Below are 23,558 nucleotides of genomic sequence, written 5' to 3' on the forward strand. Positions count from 1 at the left end.
TGAGAGCTTTTAGAGCCCCTTTACACAGCCTCAGCGCTTTTACCCATTGTAAGGGGGACAGTGCGAGAGTGATGATCTCACCCATAGAGCCTGTTGATGCACCTTTTAAATACAAACTGTAGAAAATACCTTTGTTCCCAGATGTAAAAAAGATCCCTCTACATACAGGAAATGGAAAGAGCATCAGAGCCCCCTTTGTTAGTATTTCTGATAGCTAGATCTTCAGAGTTTATTCATTAGGATGTGATAAAATAGAGGAATCACTGTTGATCCTTTTCTCCCCAGGGATGGGGAGGGATAACTCAGTGGTTTGAGCATTGGCCTGCTAAACCCAGGGTTGTGAGCGCAATCCTTAAGGGGTCCATTTAGAGATCTGGGGCAAAAAAAAATTGGGGATTGGTGCTGCTTTGAGCAGAGAGTTGGACTAGATGACCTTCTGAGGTCCCTTTCAACCCTGATATTCTATGATACTTCATGACCATTTAAGGTCACATCACAGCAAGAGAGAAGAGCTCACTCTAGGATCTACTGAACCTGACAGTATGGAAATGAACTCATGAAGCATGTATTATCCCAAAATGGTGACCTAGTAGGGATTTGAGTGCAAATCCCAAACTCATGGACTGGCGGGAGGCAGGTTGATGGACGCAGCACACTGTGCAGAGAAAGCAAGCTGCATTCTTCGCAAGGAACTCCATCCAGCTGATTTAAGGGGCAACACTGATCACTTCCAAAGGAACTACATTTAGAGAAAAATTTCATATGATGTGGAATCGCTGAAGGAGGAACCCAGAAATCCTTATCTCTAAAACAAAACAAAACAAAAAAAACAAAAAAACAACCAAACCCATGAAATCACACTACAGTCTCTCCCCAGCACATAGAAAAAGTGTGATCATCTAGTCCCCTGTCAAAGAAAATAACTCTGTTCAAAGAATATGCCCTTTATAAGCTCAAATGTAAATACAGACTAATAGATAGTTTGGGAGTGAGTACAGTACCAAGATAGACTTAGAGAGCTCTAATGAAGTCATTGTAAACTGCTTATGAATAACAGCAGACTTCATTCATGAATTAACCTGGGTGTTCTGTTCAAGTTACTTATTGCTTATAATTATTAATATTATAATATAATATTATAATAATTAATATGGAGCTCATAGGTAGCACTTTTCATCTGTAGATCTCAAAGCACTTTACAGAGATGGTAAAAGTTTTAAAACTTTCAACACGTAATGATTTAGCTTTCTCTTGTCACTGAAAGAGTACTCTAGCTTTCCTGGATGTCAACAAAAGAATACTTAAAGGTATCAGTGATGTCCGTGAAATGGTACTGCGGCTCTCGCTAATGTCACTGAATTGACTTTAACAGCTTATTCTCTGTCACAGTTAACAGCAGAATAGTTGATCAGGGTATATTATATTAATATGTAATACGATATGTTTATACACACATGCATACAAGTTGTTTAGAGTATATATACACTAAAAAAGAACAGCCTTCTTGTACTTTATAGTCTCATATTAATAATGGGATGGAATCTTTTTATAAGAATCCTTATTTTGAAATAAACCTAGGATGTTATTTCCATTCAACTAGGTTAAACATTTAATAGATTGCTACTGTGTTAGCTCTTTTGAGTTTTGGTTTAGTAATTGATCTGCATCAAATGACTGGTATGTAAGAATTCTTCCACAGACATTGTTTTGGCATATATTTATTCATCTCAGTAGTGTTCTGTATTAAATACTGCCAAAAGTGACGTGAGGCCTGCGAGGGTCGTAGCTTTAAAAAAAAAAAAAAGGGACTTTGCAAAGAAAATGCTGAGAATACATTTTGTGTCCAGACGAGCTCATTACATTTCAGACATTGATCAAAATAGAGGCTCCCTTTGGCCAAGCCGTTAAGAAGCTTTGCTAAGCTTTCCACAACTGGATGTCAATCTTTCACCCACTATTTAGGAATTTATGCTGCAATAAACAGCACATGTAATTTGGAGGAATTGACTGCCTGTGCTCTGAAGTGGTGAGCACACATGAATAAAATATAGATTTTATTCACTGGATACTTCACAAAAAGAGAAATAGGCTAGATTCACAAAGGAACCTTGGCGCTCCGACACTGAGCATTATCATACCAAACTTTTAGGTGCCTAGAAAATCACTGGGATTTACAAAGCCTGAGTTAGGCACTTAGGTTCCCCATACAATGAGTAGGGAGAGATGGGCACATTAGAATGGGATTCACAAAAGCCAGTATGGTAGGCAACTCTTTCCCTAAGATAGCCAGTAGGATGTGCTAAGCTGAGGGGTCTGTGCTAAGCCCTGCCCCTCCTGGAGAACTAACTCCAGGCTGCTGCCTGTAGGGACCCTATCCCGTAGGTAAAGTCTGAGCATACCTACCAGATCAGGCCCTGTAGATGGGTTACCCTGAGGAGCACCTATCTTCCCTCAGTGTGTGAATCCCACTGGTGCTTAGGCAGCCAACCTCCGGGTATGGGGGCTATAGTCCACATGCTCAGAGGCAGAAATTTAGGGAACTTCTACTTCAAAAATGTAGGTGCCAAGCGAGTTTAGGTACCTACATGGCTCGGCGGAAACTGAGTGGGGATTTTGTGAATCCCAGTGGGACCTGATTCTGGGATTTAGGTGCCTAAAGTGGCAGTTAGGCACCTACATCCTTTTGTGAAACTAGCCCGTGATATTTCCAAATCAGAATGGAGACATTTGGTAGTATTTTATTTATTATTAGCTTTAGTAGAACATCAATGGGTCCTTACAGATCACTATCTAAATAACTTAAAGCAATTTTCAGAAGTAATAAATATACTGCCATGGTAAAATTGGGTGGTTTTTACTTTTGTGTAATTTGGTGCCTTTAAGGAAAGCCCTATTGCATTAATAGTATCTGATGTTTTAATTTCTCCTTCCAGTTCCTACTGTTTCTCCCATACGATCATTGATTTGATGAAAAAGATAATTAAGTTCTGTGACTAACCACATGAAATATGTTAAAACAATAAATCAACGAGTACTTCCCACACTGCATTACAATAATAACCATGACCTTTTAACACAATGAAAAAATAGTCTGTATGTTTCCAGCAGTTTCTTTGATGTTTTTCATGTGAACTTATGTAGGAGGGTATTTTTCCCCCCAGCTATCACCTTGAAAATATCTTGCTAACACTTGCCACTTTATTTAACAGGAACTGACATGGGGTAAGGGATTCCTTATCTAGAAAAACATTTTTGATGAACCTCCCTGTTAAGTAGACTGGCATGTGAGAGAGGGAAGAGAATTGTTCTTTCTTATTCCTCTTTAGCTGTTTCAAACTCTTCAGCTTCATAAAGAATTGCAGGGTTTTACAGATTCTTTAAAAAAACACAACTCAAAATTAAAATATCTTGTAGTGGCAGAGCAGTGGTGACTATGACTTGATCTTTATGGTTATTCCATTAAAATCTCTTTCCCTTGCCTTCTTGTCTTACTAAAAAGAGCTGGTTTGAAAGCTTTAAAATAAAACTCTCTTCAAACATAAGCAGAGTTTTTTTAAAGCCTTTTTTGGCTCAGAATAGAGTCAAAAGAGGATGCCTTTTCAAATATTGCTTATGGTTAGTATTTCAGCTTCAGAGCCTGTTTTTCCAAAAGAATAATGTATAGCTCTGATAGTTTTGTCATGATGATAGTCCTTGTCAGTATCTGTTACTGGACATCTGTATTTCTGATACACCCTTCATGACATTAAAATTTCTCAGTTAAAATTTGACAAGGTTTTCCAATGTGCCTTTTGGCTTATCAGTTTTCAGAAATGTGATATTTTCATAGCTGCAATAATAAACTTGCTAGTTGAACCTTTGATACCTGGTTCTAACAAGACAAGTATGAGAAGAATCTTGCAGGCTGTTAATAGCCTATTATTAATTCTGAATAATCATGCTCTCACACACTTTTGATAAACCTGTTTCCTGCTTGTGTTAATTAAACTATTACTTATTTGCACTGTATCAGAAACTATTGGTATTACAAAGCCAAATTCCATTGCTGCACTTAATTTTCTAATTCAATCTTTTTAACCGTTACTGAGACTCTTTGAATTTAAAAATCATGTGTCTTAAATAAAACCAAACTTCCTTTCTCATATTATACATGACACCTAGGATTATTGAAAAGTGCAGAATTTTTAAAACCTAATGCACATTCCACAACTTATATTGTTGATGTCATTTCACCGTTTCTGGGTGTAGACACTTTTTTCATTTCTGGGATTGAACATTGTGTGGGATGAAAACACTAAAAGAGAACATTTGTTGTTTTTTAAACATTGTTTTTGAAGTTACAAAAACATCAGAAAATGTTGCTATTGATCTAATTTTAGTAAAAGCTTATTTTGATAAAATCTAAATTTGGGTCCAAATTTGACCTAGCAGTGTGCCTTTAAGTACCAACAGCTATAAAAAATCCAAGGGCACAGATTCTCCCTTCCCCTCATGAAAAGCAGCAAGATGGGACACTTTGTAAATAAATTTTTTCATATTGTCTCGTTGCATAAAGCAAAATGTGGTTTGCCGCCAACTTGGTAGATCTTCTGGCAGGCCAGAGCCACCTGCCCAGAATGTCTCTAGCCCTGCTCCACCTCTGAGTTCCAGCCATCTCCACGCTTTGATTGCAGCAACTCCTGGGAACTCTGGAGTGCTCACACAAAAAAGTCAGTACAGGTTGGGGTTGTATTCACTTTTTCACATATCTTCTGTGGAGATGACGTGCATTCCCACCTGGCCTACCTTGAGTCCTTCCCCTGCACAGATCCCAGAGGGTACAGAGAATCCTTCACAGAGTCTGAGAGACAGTACTGCAGAGCTATCCCAGTCCCAAGTCCATTTGGAGCAGGGGAGATCTGAACCTGAATATTGGTCTCTGTGTGGATGAACTGGCTCAAGTGTGTGTGCTGTTTCTGTATCAGAGAGACAACATGCACTTTCAGTCTCAAAATGTTTTTTACTTTAGATTAAGGAGAAAACTGACATTAAAGAACAAAAGTACGGTTGCCATGGGAGAGCACTCTGTGTGTAAAAAGAAAAGGAGGACTTGTGGCACCTTAGAGACTAACCAATTTATTTGAGCATAAGCTTTCGTGAGCTACAGCTCACTTCATCGGATGCATGCAGTGGAAAATGCACTGTGTGTGTCTCTGTGTCTCCTCTGTAATAGGCTAAAAGCAACTCTAAGAAATGCCTTTGGAGATTTGTCAGTAACTACTGTCTTTGAACCTTTGTGATTTTCTGATCACAGAGCCACTTCTTGTTCTCTGAAAGGTTCTGTCTAGAGAGGCCTGTTAGCTAATGGGGTGGAGCTGCCACCTAGAACCTGCATTTGCTGCTCCTGGTGTTTTCCATTGTCTGACTGCCGGGCTGTTAACTCTATCAGCATAGAAGTACTGTCAGTAGCATTTTGGATATCTTCAGAAAATGACCTGCCTCCTTGGTTTTGGGTAGCTGTCTTCTGTACCTCCTAACCTTCATGTGGTTATGACAAGACCATGGGGGCAGATGGTATCCTGTAACTTTGGCAGGTGCTAGCCACTTTGTATTTGAAATCTTACATTTTCTCCCACTTGCAGTGGAATAACTGGCATTTTTGTTGTAGTATTTCTTCTGTTCTAGTTTTCTGCTGTGTGGTGGTTTTTTTTACTACTTCAGGGTTACTTGTCTTTGTCCTTCTACCTGTAACTCTCTGAACAGATGATTGTAATAAGGTGAGGTGTATTTACTTCCCTAACAGTGCTAAATAGAGATTGCTTTAATCTGCCTCTGCTTCTGTGCTGTTTGTGATAATCCTTTTAATTCTACATTTTAAGGGCTTGACATGGTACACTTGAATTGACACATCAGTGAGAGTTATGAGAGTTACACAATTCATAAATGGTTCATTTTGGAAACCACAGGCAGGTGCAATGAATTTACATTTCTAGAGGCCCAATAAAAAGTTTTTAATCTAGAATTACTCAAGTTTTTGTAAATTTGAGCTACTTTGTGTTTCTTGTCTGAGCTTATCAGATTTTCTTTTGGAATTAGCTAGTATTTGAATCAGATATGCTCCAAACTCCTTCTGCATCTCCTCCTTTCATTATTTATAGGCACTCATGATAGCATGACCACTAAAAGAAGCTCCTTACATACCCTGTATTTTACATTTAACAAATATTTTGAAATTCCATGATAATTTTCTGCAGTTGCTTTGGGTCACAGTGTCTGTTATATGACTCCAAAAGTTTAGGCCCTGTCTCCATCTTGACCAATTTCTGCCCATAAACATATTTGTGAAACCACTCACAACTGCAAGAAATGCTGGTGTTTCTTTTTCAATCTGAGGTTAATTCTGTTGTGTTTTAGTTAGCACTTTGGAAGCATGTGACACTGGGCAATCTTCTTGAAACTGGAGTCTCCAATTTGTGGGAGTCTGCATCAACTGAGATATTAGACTCCCTGTTAATGTACAAATATTTCACTACCAGTCCTTCTGCCAGATTTTGAATGGCATGTGATCCAGTAGGCAGCCTCTGAGAACACCGACCAGATTGGGACCCATGGGTGAGAAAGGCAGTCCTCTGCCTGTCTTCCACCAGTCTGTAGACTGCTCTGGGGATTAGGTGAGAGGTGGGCATCTCTCAACACCTAGAGAGAGGCAGCAGTGCATGTGCTCAGAGGCAAAAACGTAGGTGTTGAGTGAGTTTGGGCGCCTACTGAGCTAGGCAGCAGCTGAGCGGGAGTTTTGTTGATGACATTGGTACGTAAAACTGGAATTTAGGTACCTAAGTCTGGGGTTTAGGCACCTAAGTACCTCTGTAGGTCTCACTCCCAATCTCTGACTCCTGCTAGCTCATTCCTGTCAGAAGTGACTTAGCCCTGGGTGTCAGATAAATACGTCTGAAGAGTGAAATTTTGTACCTTTTGGAACAAAGCACTTATCACCAAAAAAGTCAAAAACTGTCCCATGCAGGCTATTCCAGCACCTCCAACCAGGCCTTCATCTCCCTGTGCTTGATTTCAATCTACCCACCTTGAGCACCGTGCTATATACCCCATATGTTGTTCAAAAATGGGAATACAGTATAAACATTTCCAACAACGTGCAGTTTGCCTCGACAGTATTGCATCCTTCCTTGGTTATGGATATGATGAGACCGTGTTTTTACTTTAAATGGGAAAACAAACAAATTCTTCCCATTCCCTCCTGCCTCCTCTATGAAAGTACATGAATGGGTACCCCTTGGGTGCCTTGGGATTATTCACAGGCAAAGGGGAAGCCCCTGGTTCAAATATTGACAGCATACTACTAAATTGGCTCTAAGTAAACAACAGCAGAGGAGGGTTGGGGGACAGCGGTTTTGTTGTTCTGGGAATAGTTTCTCAGTGTGGTGGTTCTAGTTAGATTTTTAAATTATCTTGTTAGCTGTGTAGAAAGCTCATGTACATATAACATTTTCCTTACTTTTAAAGTGAACAAAAATAAAAGGAAATTTGTTATCCTACAGTTATTTGATGTCTGCTTAATTTTAATACAAATTACTGTCTATTTCATTCCCAAAATCAGATGATTGCATGAAACACTCTAGACCCAGCTGAATACTGAGATTGTTGTTTTGCACTGTGCATTGAGGGTTTTATTTTGCAATTGTTTCTCTACTAGCAATTAATTATACAAGGCAGAAATTGTTGCCCAATATCTTAAGTAATTTGTGAAGCGTACAGTTAGAGGATCCCCAGTGTCTCTATAGCTCCGGTTAGCCTGGCTTGTGGAACAATATGTAGAGCCCTGCAAATCTGCAGCTATCTGCTGTATATCTGCAGCTATCCGCATCCATGGATGCGGATATCCACAGACCATGTGTGCAGATCGCTGATAGACTGTGGATACAAATTTTGTATCTGCACAGTGCTCTAGCAATATGTAGTATGCACACAGCTCACACAGGGTAGAATCTATTTAGAAGTGCTTGTATTTTTTATGATAATATTATGCAAGTATAGCCATTCCAAATGTTTTTCAAATGCAAAACATTTCAAAGTTACTGTACCTAAAATAGTTACTGTGAACAAATATGCAGGTAGGGAACCCATCAGAGCCAAAATTGAATTTTAAAATGCTCTAGGCTGCATGCTTCAAGAAACAAAATGAGATATTTTGATTCCCCTATAAATGAACAGGTAAATTTGTTTTCTGAAGCACCCTTTATACTCTCCGTGCCCTGAAGCAGTTTTACATGGAAAACTTACCACAAATCATTCCAGAAATATAAATTGCATCGTGCATAAATAGACAGTGCTTCAGAACAAGGGGATATTTTAGGACTCTGATAAGCAGTTTAAGCCTCTTATATAAACTCTAAAGAGTTTGATATCTTTGAATTAAAGATGGGCCCAGATCTCAACAGCCCACACACTGGGACTGTTTGAAATCCAAATTCAGCTCAAAGTCATAGTAATCTGAATGTGAAAACACTTCAATTGTGTAAGTAGAGGCAAGTGATTCATACAGTAGAACGTGGGAATCTTTGCAGATTAAATACATGAGGATTTCTGATGGAGAACATAGCTCATGCAGTGAAAATGTTTAGCTCTGTCTGTCTTCGTATCAAGTGGGATTTTTGCTTTCCCAGTTCCTGGTTATTTTTAAAATAGACTGACCTAAAACCCAGGCCTGAACCTACCCACACACAGGTGATATCACGCTAAAGATCCAAATGTTCTGCCTTCAGTCTGTATCTTCTGAGAGGGCCTGATTCTCCATCAGTTCACACCAGTTTTATCTCCATAAACTCTAATGATTTCACTAGAGTTACACAAGCATTCAACTTGTGTAACCTGGTGGTGAATAAGGTGCAGAATCTCTGTAGTAACTACTGAACAGTTAGTCTGTGAGGGCCTGGTGACCACCTCACAAGATTTGGCCCTACATTAGTAGACAAAATTGCCCTGATTTAGGAGATACTGCACCAGTAATTGTTCACATACTTACCAATACAATTGAAAGTCTGAAGTAAGGACACTGTCCGAGTCTATTCATAGAAGGGCACTCACTATAAATTCCCAGTAAATTTTCCAGTGGTACTTATTTGTGCTTAAAACAACTCTTGCTGCTTTCTAGTGAATTGCTTTAACATGCAATGTAGCTTTAGCGTGGCACCAGTAAAATGTGTTTAGAGATGTTTCTTTATCCAGATCTGTGTGCAGCATTCTTAAGTGTTTTAATACCCTGTGGTGTCAGTTCCTATCCTTTTGCCCCTCTGTGTTGCTGAAGCATTGCCATGAATGATTTGATTCAGTCTCTGTCTGCGTGATGATACCATATGTGAAGTAATGTTTAAAGATTAATTTTAGGACTGTTTGTTTATATTGACTATCAGAGACTTATGTTACTACAAACGAACTAGTAATACTCAGGAAAAACATTTGAATATTTGCATTGGCTGCCATGAAATCAGATGTTTGGTGCTTGGAATTTACAGAAGTGCCTACATGAGGAGCCTAAAAACATATTCAGTTGTGTAACTTTGCTTCCAAAATACCCTGATTTTTATACCGAACATTGGCTTTATTCTTTGACAGACTTTATAAGCAGATCAATAGTATACACTTGATTCACTAATTTAAAACTGCACACTACAAACATCTATAAATGAACGCAAAGTGTGTTGATTGTAAGGCTCTCTGATGGTGAATGTATACGTTACAGTGCAAAGGTTCATCTTAGTCACTGGTATTTTTCTCTCATTCTTCATCTCAAGTAATACTTTTGCTTTCACAATTCCTGACTATAAAAATGAAGGATTTTATGCTTTAGTGTTTATTCCATTATTTTGACATAATCACGACACCTCCATGGAAGAGATGATTTATAGGGGTATATTCCTCTTTCAAAGCCCTTGCAGAAGTTAATGAGAACAGAAAGGAGATTATTTCCCTTTAGGTGCGTAAGTCAGCAGCATACACATTTTCATTAGCATTCTTGTGTTTTTTAAGACTGCATGGGGAAGTGAGGAAACTGTGGTGTTATTTTCACTAAGCCAAAGAGAATAGAAACCATTATTCATTTTAACACTGCTCCATAAAGGTTGCAAGTTTGGGTTTTATTTCTATAAATTAAAGCATGGGAAATGTTTCATTGGAATTGCCTTTTGAATATCCTGAAAAATATAAATCAAACTTTCTTTTAAAGTCACCAGCTCACTGCAGCGGGACTCTGTGTCAGGCAAGAAACCTGCTCTAGGACTGTAACTGCTCAGGGCTGCTTTCATATAAATGTCATGATGATGGTTGGCTCAATTGTTCTTGTCCTTTTGCAATGCATGCATTTTTGTGGCAGTAGGTTACATTTCCAGACGGGCAATGCTTCAGCAATTACATGGAGTCAGTACATTCTCACACGACGAGCGTCACTATGCCGCTTACGCATGGATGGACAAAGGTAAGGCTTGACAACACCGCCTTCGTTTTTACCCTAACATGTTAGTTGAAGTATCCTGTATTTTGCTGTCGCAGTGAGGCGGGCAACAGGTAGAGGTTCCACGTTCAGGTGAAGTCAGATACAAGACGCTGATTTTATTTGTCAGAAATGTTTCTCCACAAACTAACTATTGCTAAAAATTAGAAGAGTAGAACTAATGTTATAAAACAGCAATTGATTCATGTAGGTCAAGCCATGTCTGAATAACCCAATCCATATACAGGGCAGAACGCTGAGGAGAAAGGACTGATATTTTTAGGTGGGGAGAGGTAGCCTGATTGGCTTTCTACTTCCTTCACTGAAACTCAGAATTTATGACTAGTCATTTAGATGGCACATTCAGTGTACACAGTACAGTGCTGCTATGCAGGAGGTAAGCTTCAAATGAGAGAGCCCCTGCTAACAGTTGCTTGCAATCTAATGGATAAACAGGTACCATACAGCATACCATACCAAACTGGTTCATTAAGCACATGCTAAGTGGTCTGTGGAGATTTGGCTTTTCGTAGGTGGTGGCTGCTTCTCCCAGGCTTCCAGCTGCTTCTACAGATATCAAGGAAGAGCCTGGAGATGTATAAAATCAGCTGGAAGCAAGGAGGAAGAGCAAGCATTGCTCCATCTACTAGGAGGAGAAGAGGAAACAGGAACCACCACCAGGGTCTGGAGCTGCCAGGCATCAGCAAGAGGAGACTGCTCAGGGGAGAAGACAATGAGGCATCAGGGGTTTATGTCCGTTGGAGAAATGGTTGGAGGGGACCTGATTGTCAGGCCGTGAGTCCAGGACACAAGGAAATTTAGTGGCAGAAAAGCATGTTTGGGGGAGAGAGGACCACACAACAGGGTACTGTGTGCAGGAAGAGAACAGGATGAGGGGACGGAGTAGCAGAGGAATATTGGCCTGAAAAGAGGAACAGAACAGATTGGAGGAAAAGTGAAATTAAGAGGAAAATAGAGACAGAAAAACAAAATTAAACTCATTAAAAAGAACTGTGAATACATCCATTTCTTAAGGGTACTGTCCCAGGTAATCAGTTCTTTTAGTTGCTGTTCTGTGTTCACAGATGGGAGGGGCAGTGCTCCTCATGATCATCTGTGGGAGGAGTCGAGTCCACGGAACAATCTCTATGAAGAAGTGGTCCATACAATGAAGATATTTGAGAACCTGGTGTACAGAGCAATATAATACAGAATACACACAGCATGGCCTGTCATCTTTGTTGCTGAGCTGTATTTTACATTAATAGCAACTACATCCATAGAAAGAATTGGGAAGGTGGAAGATAACATTAACTGTATGGAGGATTGTAGAACAGGCTGGCACTGTTTGACTGAAACATTCCCACCTGGTGGCAGATACTGAGGCTGCTGGGAAACGTCAAGTGAGTTCTTCTAACTAGGTGGTGCAGGTAGCTTGTTAACCGTCCCCTGTGTATGGGAGATAGGAGTGCTCTCTACATAGAGAAGTGAAGGTGTGGGCAGAGCAGTCTGGAAGGAGGAGCCCTAGGGGCAGCCACGCCTGTGGAGATGGTTGGAGCTGAAGGTTTTGTTGTTTTTTGTCAAACCCAAGGGGGGTGGTGAGTGTGACTCTACTCAGCGTGTGGACTTTGTTTTAGAGCCAGCTGCTCACGCAGGGGAGATTTTTTTGACGTATTCTGCACAAGGGGCATGGGGGCGGGGAGAGAAGCAAACTTGAACTGAAGAACATGAGGGCAGAAGTGGCAACAGGCCCAGGCTGCCCTCGAACAACAGCTGCTGCAGGCCTTGTGGCAATTTGTGAAGGAGTCCAACAAGAACGGTAGCAACAACTCTGGGAGCTGATGTTCCACAGAATGATTAACCCATGGCCACTGTCTGGCTGCCGGTGAGCGTCAGCCCATCTCTGTCTATCATGAAACCGGATGGTGACCCTGAGACCTGCTGGTCACCTTTGAGCTGATGGCTCCTGCTCAGCGTGAGTCTTGGGACATCTTTTTAGCTCCTTTTTCACAGTAGAGGTACAAGGGGTGTGTGTATATATATATATATATATATATATGCCTACATGTGAGAGAGGCCACGCTGCCCCAGTTTCAGCTCAGTTCCATAGTACAGTTTATAGAGTACTCTTGGGGAGAAAATTGAAAGACTCAGGGACTCAGTGGTGGACAATGAATACAGAAGGTTGGCCAGAGGGGGCTGATGGGGGGACTTATGTGTTTTGCTTATTAGGAAAAGGCGCATGTAAGAAAATTGTGTTATATTGCACTGTAATTTTGGGAAGACATATGGACTTACTGAACCCACAGACAAAAAAAGGACAATCACCAAGAATTTAGGAGGAAGCCTCCAGCCCCAGGAATCATGTAAGGAACGGCGATATATACAAAAACATTGTTCGTCATGGATGTACTGACGATAGAGAGATGAGGTCTGGTAGAGGCCAGGGGTCTGGCTCTCCCAGTGGGTAATATATGGACCCATAGAAATGGAAGGGCAAATTGTTAGAGCCCTGCAAATCTGCAGATACCCGCTTTATAGGTGTAGACCATGTTTGAGGGATGCGGATACAAATTTTGTATCCATGCAGGGCTCTAGGAATGGTGGCTTGCCAGGTTGACTCATGGTACACCCAGACTTAGATGTAAGAGGGCTTGATATGACTCGAGTGCCTTAAAGAATTAGATTCCATACAGGTCCCCTATGACTACAAGGACTCCAGGGCCTACCCAGAGGCTATAATTCTCCTATGACAGGGGGCAACTTGCTTGTTTTATCCTGCCCCATTGAGAAATGCGGGGAACCTGGGTAAACTTTCAGTCTATCCTGGTTTCCAGGGTGTACACAGGGGTTCATGACCATGCAGAATGAGATGTTGCAGGGGGCAAGTCCTCTCGTCACCGCAGGGGCTTTGAGAGTTAGATTGTCCAGGAGAGAGAAAACCAGGGTGCATGCATAAGCATTGGCTCTAAGGGGCTGTAAGAGGTTGGCAGTGTTTACACAGAAATCATAGAAATGTAGGACTGGAAGGGACCTTGACGGGTCATCTAGTCCAGTCCCCTGCACTCAGGGCAGGACTAAATATTATCTAGACCATCCCTGACAGGTGTTTGTCCAACCTGCTCTTAAAAACCTACAGTGACGGAGATTCCTCAGCCTTTCTAGGTGACATGTCCCAGTGCTCACCCAACCTGACAGGAAGTTTTTTCTAATGTCCAACCTAAATCTTGATTGCTACAGTTTAAGCTCATTGCTTCTTGACCTGGCATTGGTGGTTAAGGAGATCACTTTATCAGCCTCCTCCTTATAACAACCTTTTAGATTGTTATCATGTTCCCCCATCAGTCTTCTCTTCTCCAGACTAAACAAACCCAATTTTTTCAGTCTTCCCTCATAGGTCCTATTTTTCTAGACCTTTAATCATTTTTGTTGCTCTTCTCTGGACTTTTTCCAATTTGTTCACATGTTTCCTGAAGTAAGGTGCCCAGAACTGGACACAAGACTCCCTTTTAGGCCTTCTCAGTGCTGAGTAAATTGGAAGAATTACTGCTCATGTCTTGCTTACAACACTCCTGTTAATGCATGAAATACATCTCCCTGTTAGCAGTCATTGATCCTGCTGGGAAAGGCTTAGCCTGAGCCAGGTGCTTTTATACCTCACTCAGATAAAAGGGGATGGCTCGCTGAAGAGAGAGTGAGCGGATCTACAGTGTGAGAGACCCCTGAGGGAGCAGCAGGTCTGAGGAGAAGCCTAAACTGAACGTTATCAATCAGTTAATAAAGCTAAATTCCAGGAAGGGGTGGGGTTTAGACTTTGTTTTAGAGCAGGCTGGGAAGGTCACAGACGTGCCTCTGATCATTCCTAAGTTACGTGTTTCTGTTCAGAAATCTTTCATGACTCCAAAGTTTGAGAGATGTGTCCTGCTGAGCTTTTGAAATTCAATCTGAATATTGTATTTAAGGGAAAACAGCACGACATGTTCCCAAAGGTGTCCCAAAAATTATACCTGTTAATGTCAGTTCTGCTAAAAGGCATTAGTTAATTGTACTGCACAAGAGCAAGGAACATTTATTCTTATTTAAAGGAAGGAAAAAGTCCTGTGACACATGCAAATGGCACATCACATATTTTAAACACTCTGCATGTCGCCTACACAGACTGAGCAGACATATTGGTCCCTTCAGCACCTTTCACAGCTTGAACACCACTCTGTTTGCTTTTTCCATGCTCTTGTCATTAATACCAACTACTAAAGGGAAAAATACATACAGCCTGCGCACCATGTCGGGAAAATGGGGTTTGGGGTCACGGGCTGCCCTGTGTTGCGGGGTCTGGGACCCCTGCAAAGCCCCTTCACTAGCCCTCTTTGGTCAGCAACTGGTGCAGTGCTGATGAACCGCCTCCAACGCTCCACGGCTAGAGTGCTGCAAGGTCTGTGAGGGGATGGGGCACATTCATTCATAAGGTATTAGGTCCATATAGCCTCACAGCTCAGCCCCCCTGAGCCCGCTTTTATGCAGGTCTCTGCAGCAGTGTTGAGCCAGGGCCGGGCAGCGGCACGAGCACCCGCACGGAGAGTTGAATGTGAGCTCCCTGGCTGGGGGGCATGTGGGACTTGGAAACTGAACCGGGCACATGAATTTCTCTTCAGCGTGAGGGAGACTAAAACCCTGCAGTGCTGTGGAGCTCGCGGTTGGCGAGGCGACCGCCTCACTCAGCGGAGAAGCTCTGCAAACTGCAGCTCCAACTTAAATATAAACTGAGCCTCTCAGCGCCACATGTTGATCCGAATAGCAATACTTTGGTGTGCATCTGCCCGGTAATTCCCAGGGGGGTGGTGGCAACTGGCTAATTTCTGCCACTTGTGCAGAGTCACAGGGATGGGAGTTTAATGTCACAACAGATGTTCCCTGTGGGACTAGAATCCCTAAACTATCGCTTTCTCAGGAGAGCAGGAACTGTAAATGTGGTGTGAAGCTTAACTCAGGCTTTAGTTCTGGGAGACTGAATGATGGGGAAGGTTCTTATCCAGGTTCAAGTCTTCTCCAACACCAGGAAGCATTCTACTCCCTAATCATTTCTGCTGGCTCCTGAACTTTCTCCTTTGAGGAGACATCACCCTCTTCTGGGGATGAAGAAGGATTTAACCTTCTTCTCAAAAAGGGCTTGGGAGGAGGCCATTGGACTGTAGATGCCACAGTGATGGCCCCCATTCTATGCATAGATAGACCTGATGAAGGCATCCATAGTTGCCCAGTTATCTCAGCAACTAGACTCAAGTGAGTATCTGAACGTACTCTGAGGCGCTTAGAGAAGTCTCAGGCCCACTAGCTCCAAACGTTTGTCTTCCAAAGTCTCTCAGCCTCTAGCCTTTTGTGTTGCAGAAAAGCACCTGTAACTTTCAGTGTTGCGTTGTAGCCTGGCTCCAGCTCTGCCTGACTCGGTGTAGATGGAGTGCAGAGCTGGCCCAAGCCTGTCTTGCAAAGACTAGCCTGGGTTCCTGATTTCTTCTTGCCCAGGAAGCACAGGGAAGGCATCAGAAATGAATCAGCAGCAGTGATGCTCAAAGCAGACTATGCTGTCAGGGAAACTAAGCTGCCTATGTTGTGTGCCAGGAAATGAAAAAGGGCCAAAAATGAACTCACCCCTTCCTCCTGCTGCAGCCACCCCCTGCTCCCGTGTGTCCTAATACCACTCCCGGATCCTTCATTGTCCAGTCCCTTCTCAGCCCCAGCTCCCTCCCTTCTGCTCCCACCCTGTGAACCCATAGCAAGTCTGTGTTGAGCAGCTTATTCTGCCTGGTTTGATGATAGACAAGGCTGAGTGAGCATAACCCGAATCAGAGCCTTCAACACCCAACCAAGCTCGATGCCATTCCTCTCCTGGAAGAGTTGGGAAGAGGCCCCTCCCCCTGGGAGACTCCCAGTGAGTTTGGTGAGGGGAGAGTGCATGTGTCTGTTTCTAACTGCTGGTCACAGTTCCCCGCGAAACCACACACAAAAAATGTTTATGGTCCAACCCCATGGTGTGGAGTCGGCTGAGGGGCAGAGCAACTTTCTCACTCCCTTGTATGGGATGTTGGAGGTGATTTGGGGGTGAGAAGGTTTAAATGATGTTCCTTCCCCCTGCACATTGTCTGTAACAGGGGCCAGTTCAAGGGTCAGTGTCTCCTCTCAGACAGACAGCTGCCAAGAACATCACAGACTAAAGAGGGTTACTCTGAACATAGCCATAGCAGTGTTTGGTGCAAGGCAAAGGGCATGTGCAACAGGACGTGATGCTGGCACTGAGCGCTCACTTCATGTCCTGTAATAAGGTGGACGATTTAGTTTTAAATATATTGGTAATGTATGAGTTGAGGAGAGATCCCTTGAGCCCCGACTGGAGCAAATTCTGGTTAGTCTATGCAGCTCTCTGTAATAAGCAGCTATTTCTAACAGCCTGATTTGTCTGGAGAGGTCTGACAGCATTCTCACTGTTGTTTATGCACCGGCAGGAAGTTAAGACTATGCAAGTATCAAAATGTTCAACTAGTCTGTAACGAGTCCGTGATGTCCACGTACAACAGTGCATTGGCATTTGGTTTTCAGATACGTTTGGGTCCGTGCTCTAGCCTGCCGGCTCATGTCTGCTCGATTGTATTTACCTTATTTATACAGAAAACCGGGAAAACACCTTCAGCCGTTCCCGAAGCTCCAGTGTCTCCAGCATCGACAAGGAGTCCAAGGAGGCAATTACAGCTTTGTACTTTATGGAGACCTTTTCACGGAAGAATGACTCTACTGTCTCCCCCTGTCTGTGGGCTGGAACAGGCCTTGGTATGGTCTTAATCATCTCCCTTAATCTGCCTGCTACTGAGGAGTTAAGGCAGACAGAACCAGTCATGGTGTCTCCAAGTGGTAAGAGTTTCTGTCTGCTTTCCTGTTCTTTGTCTGTCTCGGTAGCAGGAGAGGGTTTACATATCTGCTTTTATCTGGTTTCTCTGACCAAAATCTCTCATGTAGTGAATATTAACCCCTACATTCATTACATTACATTCGGTAGTTCATTACACTGAGTGCACAGTGAGATACAAAGAGGGGATCATAGCAGTGATTTAGAGACGTAGGACAGTCTGTTTTATTAATCACGAAGATTAGATCTTACATAGAGCTGCACACATTCCTTGTAAGGACCTGGAAACAGGAGACCTTTTTTGCAGACTGGAAAAATAGATAATTTCCTCATGGGAAAGTGTATTTGGGATTTGTTTGAACGTGTCAAGAATTTGATGGATCATGTGGCAACAGATATGTCACTAAATTCCAGTAGAAGGTATCTTCAGCACAAACAGCTACTTTCATATCTAAAGGTCTTCATAAACCTTAACTGATTATTCCTTCCCTGTGACATAGGGAGCTGCTCCCACTTCTGCAGATGAGGCAACAGGCACAGACAATAAGCGACTTGGTCAGTGCTAAGAGGGACACAATGATAAAGCCAGGATTAGATCTCCGGCGTTCCTGCCTTCTAGTCCTGTGCACTGACGCCCTCAGACAGATCTCACTCATAGGAGAGGTCTAGCTTTCAGGACAAAAACTCAGCTTTGTGCAAAAGTAGTTGCAGAATGAACTAGGCCCTTGTTTCACACCTAGTTACAATGATGGTTACAATTACAAGGTCACCGACACAGAGGATGGTCAATTGAGTGCAGTTATGGACACTGATGAGGCCATGCCATGAGAGTAGAAACAAGGGCAGAGAACAAAAAACGAGGTTCAGTTTTGGAAAATACAAGTTAATACATGTGAGGAAAAACAATTGCAAGTACATAATGAGAGGGGGGAAAACGTAGAAAGCAGGGAGACCTAGAACTAGCAGTAGGCAGCAGATTAGTCGTGAGTTTGTGGATATGGCTGGGAAACAAGGCCAGTATAATTTTGAACTGCTTAGACAAAAGCATTTTGTCACTGAGCAGAGAGGTTATAGTCCTCCTACATACAGCTCTGATCCAGCCCCTGCTGGAAATGTTGTGATCAGGTTGGAGGTGTCATTACCAGAGAAACCAGAGGGAGTGCAGAGGAGAATGACAAAATGATTGGGGGGTGAAGGGGGTAATTTCCAGGGAAAGACTGAAAGATCCCAAGCACATCTTGGCTAAGTGACAGGCACAGGTTACAGGGGATACTGGATGGGGGTAAACACCAAAGAGGGACAGGATTTATTTAGCAGTTTTAAAGGAGCTAACTAGGAATAATGGGAGGAAATTTAGGAGTAAGGAACTGTAGTCTGTATTAGACAAGGAAAGGATAGGAGGCATCTCAGCTGCTTCCTTAAAACCTGACTGGAAAGACGCTAGAAATTGTACTGTAAAGAACAATCCTACTGGTAAGAGAATTGGATACATGCCGTAATTGGCTATTTCTATCTCTAAATTCTACTGTTTTCTATTTAATTTTTTTTGTTAGGTTGCCTGAAACATTTTCAGTAACTGCAGCCTGCTCATTCACCATCTCTGTGTGGCTGCAAAAATATTTTGTTTGAAGCAAAAGGTTACTTTGTACCATTAGCTGTGCAGCTTATTAGCTTAGGGCTAAGATGTGCTATTGTAGCCCTAAAGGGAAAACCTGGATGCAAAATAGACCATGATGTGACCACTGGAGTTTTTGACCAGCATATGCCAAAGCTAGAGCATTATATTTTACAGGTACAGTTCTGATGCTGAAGGGAGCAGTGCTGACTTTTTCATGCCTGGACTGCATGGGAGCATTGATACATCCACCCTATGAAGTATGGAGGGACCCAAATAGCATGGATGACAGTGAAAAAATGAGAAAAAGGAAACTTGTCATGTATTCTCCTTCCTCCTCCGGGGATATGGGAGATCATCAGTTTGCTGTCATCTGCTCAGAAAAACAAGCCAAAGTTTTCTCACTGCCTTCCCAGGCATGTCTCTATGTTCACAACATCACAGAAACGTCCTTTCTACTGCGAGCAGATGTGGTGACCCTGTGTAACAGCATCTGCCTGGCTTGCTTTTGTGCCAACGGGCATATCATGGCGATGAGGTACTTACCTACCTAATCATTTGGCAAAATGGTAAAAGGCAACAGAATTAGGGCTGTAAAGGGGAGTAGGATGCACACTGTCCACCTGCAATCTGCTGTTTATATTATGCACACGTAAAGGAAAGCTGTACCCATTTTGCTCTGGTATATAATTTCTCTTGGTTAGTAATCCTTCTCACCATCTAGTACAAGGATTATCTCTGACAGCAACAGCATGGCAGAAGCAGCAGTGCTCACTGTGGCTAAAGTTGCAGAATAATTTCCATGCAGTCTCTCTTTGGTCACTTATAACTGTCAGCTTCTGGGCTAAAGACTTCCAAGCCTAGTCTCACCCACATACGTTCAATGACTGTGGAAATCAAAATACCATTCCCTACATTATAAAAAAAATAGGGCTGTGAAGTGATTAAAAAAATTAATTGCACAATTAATTCTGCTGTTAATAATAGAATACTATTTAAATATTTTTGGATGTTTTTTACATTTTCAAATATATTGATTTCAGTTACAACACAGAATACAAAGTGTACATGCTCACTTTATATTGGTCTTTGATTACAAATATTTGCACTGTAAAAAACAAAAATAGTATTTTTCAGTTCACCTAATACAAGTACTGTAGTACAATCTCTATCATGAAAATTGAACTTACAGTGTAGAATTATGTACAAAAAAAGGCATTCAAAAATAAAACAGTGTAAAACTTTAAGGCCTACAAGTCCACTCAGTTCTACTACTACTTCAGCCAATCGCTCAGACAAACAAGTTTTTTTACATTTGCTGGAGATAATGCTGCCTGCTTCTTGTTTACAGTGTCACCTGAAAGTGAGAACAAGCATTTGCATAGCATTGTTGTAGCTGTCATCTCAAGGTATTTACATGCCAGATGCACTAAAGATTCATATGTCCCTTCATGCTTCAACCACCATTCCAGAGGACATGCATCCATGCTGATGATGGATGCTGCTCAATAACACTCCAAAGCAGTGCAGACGGACGCATGTTCATTTTCATCATCTGAGTCAGATGCCACCAGCAGGTTGATTTTCTTTTTTGGTGGTTCGGGTTCTGTAGTTTCTGCATCAGAGTGTTGCTCTTTTAAGACTTCTAAAAGCATGCTTCACACCTCGTCCCTCTCAGATTTTGGAAGGCACTTCAGATTCTTAACCTTGGGTCGAGCATTTTCACTGTAGCTATCTCTAGAAATCTGATATTGGAACCTTCTTTGTGTTTTTTGAAATCTGCAGTGAAAGTGTTCTTAAATCAAACAACATGTGCTTGGTCATCATCCGAGACTATCATAACACAAAATATATGGCAGAATGCAGGTAAAACCATGGAGCAGTAGAAATACAATTCTCCTCCAAGGAATTCAGTCACAAATTTAATTAACACTTTTTTTTTTTTTACAAGCATCATCAGCATGGATGCTTATCTTCTGGATTGGTGGTCAAAGCATGAAGAGGCATATGAATGTTTAGAATATCTGGAACGTAAATACCTTGCAATGCTGGCTACAAAAGTGCCATGCAAACACCTGTTCTCACTTTCAGGTGACATTGTGAATAAGAAGCGGGCAGCATTATCTCCTGTAAATGTAAACAAACTTGTTTGTATTAGCGATTGGCTGATCAAGCAGTAGGACTGAGTGGACTTGTAGGCTCTAAAGTTTTAGATTGTTTTGTTATGGAGCGCAGGTATGTAACAACAACAATAAATCTACATTTGTAAATTGCACTTTCACAATTAAGAGATTGCACTTCAGTACTTGTATGAGGTGAAATGAAAAATACTGTTTCTTGTGTTTGTCATTTTTACAGTGCAAATATTTGTAATCAAAAGTAATATAAAGTGAGCACTATACACTTTGCATTCTGTGTTGTATCGGAAATCAATATATTTGAAAATGTAGAAAAACATCCAAAAATATTTAATAAATGTCAATTGGTATTCTATTGTTTAACAGTGCGATTAATTTTTTTTAGTTAATCATGTGAGTTAACTGCGATTAATCGACATCCCTAAAAATATAATTCTTAAAAATTCTTTTTTGGATAGCTCCTCAATCAAAATAGCTAAGGTAGAAAGTTGAAAAGTGGCATTAAAGCAGTCCTCATTCAGCAGCAGCACCTTTGAGAGTTCTACCCAACATTGGGTTGGATTTAACCAAAGGCTAACCTTTCAAAACCACAAGATACACATTCTGTGGAGGTTTTTTTTGCCACAAGGACTTTAGGCTACTACAGGGTTAGGTGGCAGCTGAGCAGGGTTTTGAGACTCTCGATGGAGGACTTAGACACCTAAGCTGCATGTAAGACACCTAAGTCCTTTTGTGGAGCTAGCCCTAAAGACCTATTTTGGTCACTGAAATTTGCTTTGAGACCAATACACGGAGGGAACAGATCTGTGAAATGGAAAGGTGCCATTTTTATATTAGCACATTTAAGAGTAGGACTGCATTTTAAATACCACAGCATTCTAGGCTAGATATGAAAAATACTAAATAAGTTACCTGTGGGTCTGAATCACGTGATAGAATAAAAGCATTTTCTGTAAATCCCAACATAACACAGGCATATGCTTCTCTTCAGCTTGCCCAGCCTTCGCCCAATGCTGGATGTCAACTATTTGCCAGTAACAGACATGAGGATAGCACGGACATTTTGTTTCACCAATGAAGGGCAAGCTTTGTATCTCAGCTCCCCCACAGAGATCCAGCGACTGACATACAGCCAGGAGATGTGTGACAATCTACAGGTAGGGCTTGTAACCATCAAAAGCATCCATGCCGCATGGCTTTCTTATCTAATCTTTGAAGCAGTAACGGGCTCCCATTGTGAGATCTGTGCTTCACCATGTTTTCAGCACTTCTGAGCCAGCCAGAGGCATCTCAACAGAGCCCTCCCACCACTGCCTTGATCACAGTGGCTTACACCATTCTCAGACTTTCGACTGTTAACACCATGTCCTCTAGTTTAAAATCTAGTGAAACCTGTTCCTTTTTCAGATAATTTTCATTCAATCCAGTGCATTCTTATTTTTAATTTGGAACCTGAAACTCCATATAACAGCGCAAAGATTGCCCAGGATGTTCCATAACATCTGCAGTGTCATGCCTGGAACATATGTCAATTTGCATCAACATTTTCTCAAGAGAAAACCTCCTACATTTGGAAAGAGTAAAATGGCAAAAGAAATACTTAGTGGTATGGTGTCATTGTCTAATGCTCTGGTCCCTTAATATGCATGTTCCTTGTGTTAAATCTCTGAAAGAATGCAAAACACTAACTCAAAATTTTATCAGCTAAAGATGGGGGAAACAAGATGCTTCTAAAACAACATTTGTTCCCAAATGATCAATTTATCTGAAACAGTATGTTTTACTTGTAGGTTTCTCAAGGTAATGACACTTTTTCCTCTCCTAAGTTTAATTAAATTTAATTAAAAGTTAAAGTTTTAAATGGTTAAAAATGGTGAGAAGTTGGATTGTAACATTATTGCCAGCAGATATGCCAAGCATTAGATTTAATGTAAGATATGATCTAGTGTGAAACCACAATTGCTTGCTTTTAAAGTGAAATCAGTGCTAGCTTGACAAACCTATAGATGGAAGTTCCCTATTTATTTATAGCACAGGACAGCACGAGCAGCTGCAGCAGCAGGCCAAGCTTCCTACGTGCACACCACACACCCCAAGTAAACCTTATGCTTGCCCTGCAGGAACCACCTCATTGGGACAAAGGGGAGGTCAACAGTACTTTTGGTCCGTGGCCTCTATGGAGTAGCTCCTGTCCCCTAGAGACTGGACTAAGTCCACAAACTGGCATTAACTGTAACAACTTCTGGTTCCTACTAAGTTGATCCAGATTTGAAGCAGGTTGGCACTCGCCATAACAAAGTATAGCAAAGTCCTAATGTGCTGCTCTGGTTGAAAGAGGAATGGTTTCAAAATGTTATAAGGGACTGCTTAAAAATGTCTGGCACTCGATACCAGCATGGGTCTAACTGAAGGGAAAGTGCATCAGCA

General features: G+C 41.7%; 1 protein-coding gene across 10 annotated transcripts in view; it reads left to right on the plus strand.

Moving 5' to 3' along the window:
- Nucleotides 1-23,558, plus strand: part of STXBP5L (syntaxin binding protein 5L) — a 430,597-nt gene that overhangs the window by 396,971 nt on the left and 10,068 nt on the right. For 6 of the 10 annotated variants that reach the window (XM_048819147.2, XM_048819166.2, XM_048819174.2 and 3 more), the window contains 4 exons: nucleotides 10,367-10,468; nucleotides 17,144-17,383; nucleotides 19,171-19,531; nucleotides 22,123-22,288. In XM_048819147.2, the coding sequence (XP_048675104.2) occupies nucleotides 10,367-10,468; nucleotides 17,144-17,383; nucleotides 19,171-19,531; nucleotides 22,123-22,288 (869 nt within the window). The remainder of the gene's footprint in view (nucleotides 1-10,366; nucleotides 10,469-17,143; nucleotides 17,384-19,170; nucleotides 19,532-22,122; nucleotides 22,289-23,558) is intronic. The other 4 variants (XM_048819179.2, XM_048819193.2, XM_048819202.2 and 1 more) reach the window with 2 other exon arrangements.

The sequence above is a fragment of the Caretta caretta genome, chromosome 1 (assembly GCF_965140235.1).
Source record: "Caretta caretta isolate rCarCar2 chromosome 1, rCarCar1.hap1, whole genome shotgun sequence".
Lineage (NCBI taxonomy): Eukaryota > Metazoa > Chordata > Testudines > Cheloniidae > Caretta > Caretta caretta.